The 6,000-nt window shown below is 50.1% G+C and overlaps 1 protein-coding gene across 1 annotated transcript in view; it reads left to right on the top strand.

Moving 5' to 3' along the window:
* The window catches only part of KIF13B (kinesin family member 13B), a 198,236-nt gene that overhangs the window by 183,378 nt on the left and 8,858 nt on the right, over positions 1–6,000 (top strand). Inside the window, exon 40 of the mRNA XM_024746932.1 lies at positions 5,266–5,328. Within this exon, the coding sequence (XP_024602700.1) occupies positions 5,266–5,328 (63 nt within the window). The remainder of the gene's footprint in view (positions 1–5,265; positions 5,329–6,000) is intronic.

Raw genomic sequence — 6,000 nt, forward strand, 5'->3', positions numbered from 1 at the left:
CTCTACCTACCCCATGCCCAAATTTTGGAATTTGATAGGATTTTGATAGGATTTTTCCAAATCCTATCTAACTGTACAATTCAGCCTTCATGTCACTTAAGTAATTCATTCATTCACTTATTTAACTGTTTATTCATTCAACAAACATTAAGTTCCTGTTTATGGATGAGATGAATGAGACATAACCCCTACCCTGCAGAGAGCTTGCAGTCGAGAGGGGCTCCCATCGAGACACATTGACAGATAAATAGGATGATGTTGTAGGTGCTGAATGTGTGTGTCAGGGGTGACACAGTGAAGGCGGCATTTTACCTGCAGTTTGAGGAAGAGTAGGTGTTGCTTGAGCTGAGACTTAAAGATGACTAGGTCTTCACCAGGTGGAATGTGATACCCTAGGGGAAGGGACAGCGCGAGGACGACGTGTTCAGCGCAGAGTGGGTTAGCATGCCGAGCGAGGGAAGTGCAGCCTCGTGAGAGGTGAGGTTCTTTCAAGTCATGCCAAGGACTTAAGGCTTTATTCTGGGGCAAGGAGGTCTCCAAATTAGCTTTTACGCCTAGTTATGAAATTCTGAGCCAGTCTGCTCTGTTTTCATTCAGGTGGCATGTGAAAACCAGAGTTTAGTAAATGACAAGGTATGGTGTGAGAAGTGACCATCAGCTTTTCCCCGAAATGCTTCGGAGCAACCCTCTGCCTGCCACCTGCCCATCTACTAGGTTTGAGCCCCCCTCGGGACAGCACGATGGCAGGTTCAGCTGGCCTCCAGGCCTGTCACTGACCCCCCTGGGCAGTCTGTATGCATTTAACCGTTAGGTAAATGCCTCTGAGCCTTGGTTTCTGTAGTGTGAAATGTAGATAATTATACTTATATTCGTGAGCCTCGTGGGACTTCTTAATATTTATAGCTGCAAAATACTTTGCAGTCATTTTTATTAATAGTTACCAGATGTGTCATAAGGATTCATGAACTTATGATCTGCAGTGTTTTGAGCTCTTGAGATCGGAGGCAACCGCCCGCACGGGGGATGTGTAAAAGAGCATTAAAGTGCAAGCAGCACCATTTGGAAGTGTGAGCTGTTACGTGTGAAGGACAGATGACACTCTGAAGATTTCAGTGCACTTTGTAGGTACTTTTGTACCCTTACTAAGGTTGCTAAATTCACCGAAGGCCATGGCCAAGTACAGAAGGCTGGTACCCCCTCCCTTGCACCCCTCCCGCCATGATCGTGCGTGTGCATACTCTTTCTGCTGAGGCCACCGTCACCCTCGCCCTGTCGTCCCTTCTTCCTGGGCACCGTCTTTCGCTCTCCCCCCGGTTTCCAGGTGTTCAGGAGTCTCCTTCATATCTGTAAATTTTCATTTCTCTTTCCTTTTCCTCTTACCATCCAAGTGCAGGCTCTTATGTTACCGGCTCTCCGCTGAGCCATTGAAGCAGCTGCTTAATTGACCTCTCCAAGTTTTCTGTCTGCCCTCTTTAGGGATAATCTTCTGTTAGCCTAATTCTTATGGCCGCTTCATTCAGTACCTTTGATAGTTCTTCATTGCCTGTGAAAATCCACCATAAATTTACATACAAGGCCTCCTCTGCACACCCTGACCTCCATTGCCTCTGCCCAGCACTGGTCAGTCTAGATCATCCTCTCTCTCCTAAGACCTCCTGGAAGGTTGAGTAGCTTTTCCTGGGCAGGGAAGTGAGGAGGGAACACTGCCAGACGCAAAGGGTAGCCTGCCTTTGTCACGCCGCTCTTCATGTTCGAGGTGTCCCTCAGCTGTGGGAAAAGCCATTCCGTCTTCAAGCCCTGTCTCACAAGTGAAATCACCCTCATGGAGGTGTTCTAGGCCTGGTCCCAGGATGACCTCTTCCTCCTCAGAATCTCCTCTGCTTTGAAACTGTCATTCTGATAGCTGTCATTTTCCTTGACGTTTTTGTTATTTGCATACCGTCCTTCCCCCAAACTGGATTGCTGCCTCGTTGCGAGCGAGCCCGTATTCTTCAGGTCTTTGTGTTCCCACGGTGCTATTGCGATGCCTTGTACGCCTGAGACCTGAGCCTTGTTGAGCTAAGTTTATGCATTGAAGCAGAGCCCCAGTTAAGTTCATCATGTAGGGCAGTATTATGGGAAAATTTGAAATATACAGAAGTAGAGGGAATATTCCAGTGAATCCCTAGGTACTCAGCACCTAGCTTCCATAGAAAGCAGTACGCGGCCAGTCCTGCATGTCTGTGCCCCTGCCCTCTTTAGCATGTCCCTTGCTGGAGAAGTATCCACCTGTGGTCACCTCTTGTCCAGAGTTGGTATTTGGCAACCACTGCTACCTAGCACCCCTTGGAGGGGACACCCCGAAGTTACCAGTGTGTGAAGCGAAGTGGGTGTGGTCAAAGTTCTTGAAGTTGCACTCAGGACCCACTCAGACCTGATGTGATCTTATTGTTGACACGGCTTTCAGCCTTTTCAGGTGTGTCTAATCATCCAGTGTCTGGTTCTCACCAGTCATCTGAATGCTGGGGGTTGGGCAGGCATCTCTGTGGAGCAGATCTGTTGCCTGATGGAGAAGTGGTTGTTGAGAGTGAGTGATGGTCAGGGGTAGACTCGAAGTCTTCAGCTTAGTAGCCTGGAGCCACAGAGTCTCGGCCAGGGGCCCTGCCCCACCAGGAAGCCCCATGGGTCCACTGGATTCCAGCATCGCGTCCCAGTCAAGCTGGCCCTTTAATTCATTTCAGCAGATCCTTTTCCAAACATTTACTGGATTTTTTAAATCACTCTGAATCATAAAGAAAAGTATCAATTATGTTTCCATGCTCCATTCAGGAGGACAAGAATCTTAGAAAGTCTTTCATCCTGGGTGGCTATAGTTCCATTCTTGGTGGGATTTTTACGCCTTAAGGGAGAATGTTTCACACCAATCTTGTCGGTTTTAAATAAGATCTAACTGAAGAATGTAAGTATTTTGGAGTTCCAGCTTAACAAACTTTTTTCTTTCCTTACTGAGAATTACTCTCTGAACACCTTTCCGTTCGTGGGGGACTTCAGACACTATGGGGAAAATACAAATAAAGGGAGTAGGCCGTGCACTGAAGGACTGTAAGACAGGGTGAAGGGTACGTGCTTGAAGTGGAGAACCCCTGAAAGGGAGCGGGGAGCACGGGGCAGGTGCCGGAGGGTGGGAGGGAGTGGTGAGCCCGGCGGGGGGCGGGGGGTCCGTGGCGTTGCCGCTAGCGGGCGTCCTCCCTCATTCTGTGCTGTTGCCTGCTCACACCGGCTCTCTTAAACACACGTCTGATCCTCGCTCTCCCTGGCCTTCAACCCCGAGGAATTCCCCAGTGTTTGCAGGGTAGAGTACGTCTTCCTTTCCTTTATCCCTAGGTCCTCCCATCTGTTTAGCTGGATCTCCTACCATCTCCTATTTAATCACCTCTCCTCTGTGCTTTTGCCCAAATCCTGTTGCTGGTCCCTCACCTCTACAAAATTAATCCCTTCTAGCACTTTTCTCCCAAAGGCAGTCCCAGGGCGTAACTGGTTGTAGCGGTACCTTTGCTGAAACGCGATTGTTTGGTGTGTGAACACAGCAGGTCGACACCTACCCTCAGTGGGCCATCTTGTTGCAGGTGGGCTCTTCTCCCTTCAATTAAGAGTCTGGGCTGCCAAGTAGGAAGCAAGACTTTGGCCGTCAGCCTTCGTGCCTGCAGACTGTCTGGGGAGTCGTGACAGCAGAGGCCCCTGGGCCCCCAGATGCACCAGGGACCTGGGAGGGCCTGGAGTGCTCAGGGCCAGAGGAAGGGACCTGGAGGGATCTCCGGGCAACTTAGATTAGATAGTAGATCAGTGAGCCAGCAAGAGAAGAGACACGCGTAACTCCATGGTAACAAACTCCGACACCCAATTTTGACTCCTTCTGTGAGACAGGACTGCGGGTACGTGTTCATTTTGCCAGGACGGAGCCCTCTTAGAGGCGAGGTCCAGACTTGTGTGTCGGAGCAGGCAGGCCTGGGAAGGGGCCAGATGTTGGTTGAGAGAATAAAGGCGGATGTGGTGGACCCTGGGCTTCTTCGAGATGACTGCGTCTACTCTGTGCCCTTCCCCACCTGCTGTAGTGAACTCAGCAGCTACCAACTCCTTCATGGTTACCAGCTCCTCCTTTGAGGTCTGTTTTCCTTATCCTGGGGCTTGTTTTTGTTTTTCTTTATTTTTGGCTGCGTTGGGTCTCGTTGCTGCGTGCGGGCTTTCTCTAGTTGTGGCGAGCAGGGGCTGCTCTTTGTTGTGGTGTGCGGGCTTCTCATTGCAGTGGCTTCTCTTGTTTTCGGACATGGGCTCCAGAGCAGAGGCTCAGTAGCTGTGGCACGTGGGCTCAGTAGTTGTGGCTTGCGGGCTCTAGAGCGCAGGCTCAGTAGTTGTGGCACGCGGGCTTAGTTCCTCCGCAGCACGTGGGATCTTCCCAGGGCTCGAACCCATGACCCCTGCCTTGGCAGGCAGGTTCTTAACCACTGTGCCGCCAGGGAAGCCCCCTAGTTTTTGTCTTTTTTTTTTACTCTCTCTTTTTGTAAATGTTCTTTGAACCACGTGTCCATAAGCAGCCTGCTCCGTTCTTGTGATGTCACTTATGCCCATTAACTCAGGCTCTCGTCACTCACCCCTGCTCTGTTGCTGGAGCCTGTGATTGGCCCGCCTCACTCTTGCACTGTTTCTCCAGCCAGCCTGCCTTCTGCCAGCAGGTCGGTCTTCATGTCCTGCCCTCTCTGCCCAGGCGTTGCAGGGGTCCTTACCATTGCCCAGGAGCTTTAGTTCAGACCCCAGAGCCTCTGTCCACATCCCTGCCCTGCTGTGCCTCGTGCTCCAGCCACACTGGCTTCTGTGCTCCTTGCTTCCTGTGACGACACTGCCTGTGATCCTCTCGACCAGGAGTTTCCCGGGCCAGTGAAGTCCTGTAACGCTTGTATGTAGAGACGCAGCCCTTGGCTAACGTGTGCCGTGCGAGAGTGGAGAGAGCACACCATACACCTTACTGTCTTCAGCACGTGTCTGGTGTTGCCAGCTGGGCACGAGCAGCTGGCTGAGTCCCCGGCTTCTCATGTTTCCTCTGCAGCGTCCCGACCCCAGCCCCGGGCAGGCCTGCTAGGCAGTGACTTGTTAGAATTCCTGAAAGTTGTAAGAGTTCGCTTTGTGTGGTTCATCCTGACAGCCCTCCTGTCTGTTCAGTTGAAATCTTCTCTGGTTATTCTGTTCTGCTTCCCCTGATCCCTGTGTCCACCTGTTCCCTTGTTTCCTCAGCCCGTGCCTCGAATCATGGTGCAGTCAGCCCTCCCAGATGCCGAGACGCCCAGGATGGTGGAGGTGAGTGAGTCGGGCCTGGTGGTGCCTTTGCTGGTGGCTGCCCCACATACCGTGGGTGGCCCCGATGCTATAATTGTTGAGTCCACACCTGTGGTTTTTTATTTTAGCATTCCCGTTTTGATAATGAACTGTAATATAGGTCACCGTCTTCTCCCTCTACATTTTGCTTGTTACACTTTTCTGTTTTCAACTTGTTAATCATAGGATTGCTAAACTTTTAGGTGCTTGACTGCTAATGTAGTCTGTGGCTTTAATAGCCCACTGCTAGGTAGAGGCGATTTCTATAAACAGAACAATCTCCTTATTCCAAGTGTTGACTAAATTCTCAGTTTTACATTTCATTCTGATTCATGATATCAGCGTGAAAAGACTGATATGCTAAGCTGGGGAGAAAACAGTCTCTTATGATCTCCCACAGATGAACAGCACTTCTGATCTTATGAATAGCAAATCTCTTTTCTCCCACTGTGTGTTCATCCTCTTAGGAAATGCGGTATCATCATAGGGAAATTTTATTTATTAAAACAATAGGAAAAGAGGCCAAATAATTCGAAAGAAAATTTAGACGTTCAAGAATTTACTACTTTCTGAACAGCCCTTTGCAATGCAGGACATCCTTGGTGTTCACGAATTTAACTGAAGACAGAGCTGTGACACCCAACGCCCCCCCCC

This window comes from Neophocaena asiaeorientalis, unplaced genomic scaffold (assembly GCF_003031525.2).
Source record: "Neophocaena asiaeorientalis asiaeorientalis breed wild unplaced genomic scaffold, Neophocaena_asiaeorientalis_V1.1 scaffold633, whole genome shotgun sequence".
NCBI classification, from domain to species: Eukaryota; Metazoa; Chordata; class Mammalia; order Artiodactyla; family Phocoenidae; genus Neophocaena; species Neophocaena asiaeorientalis.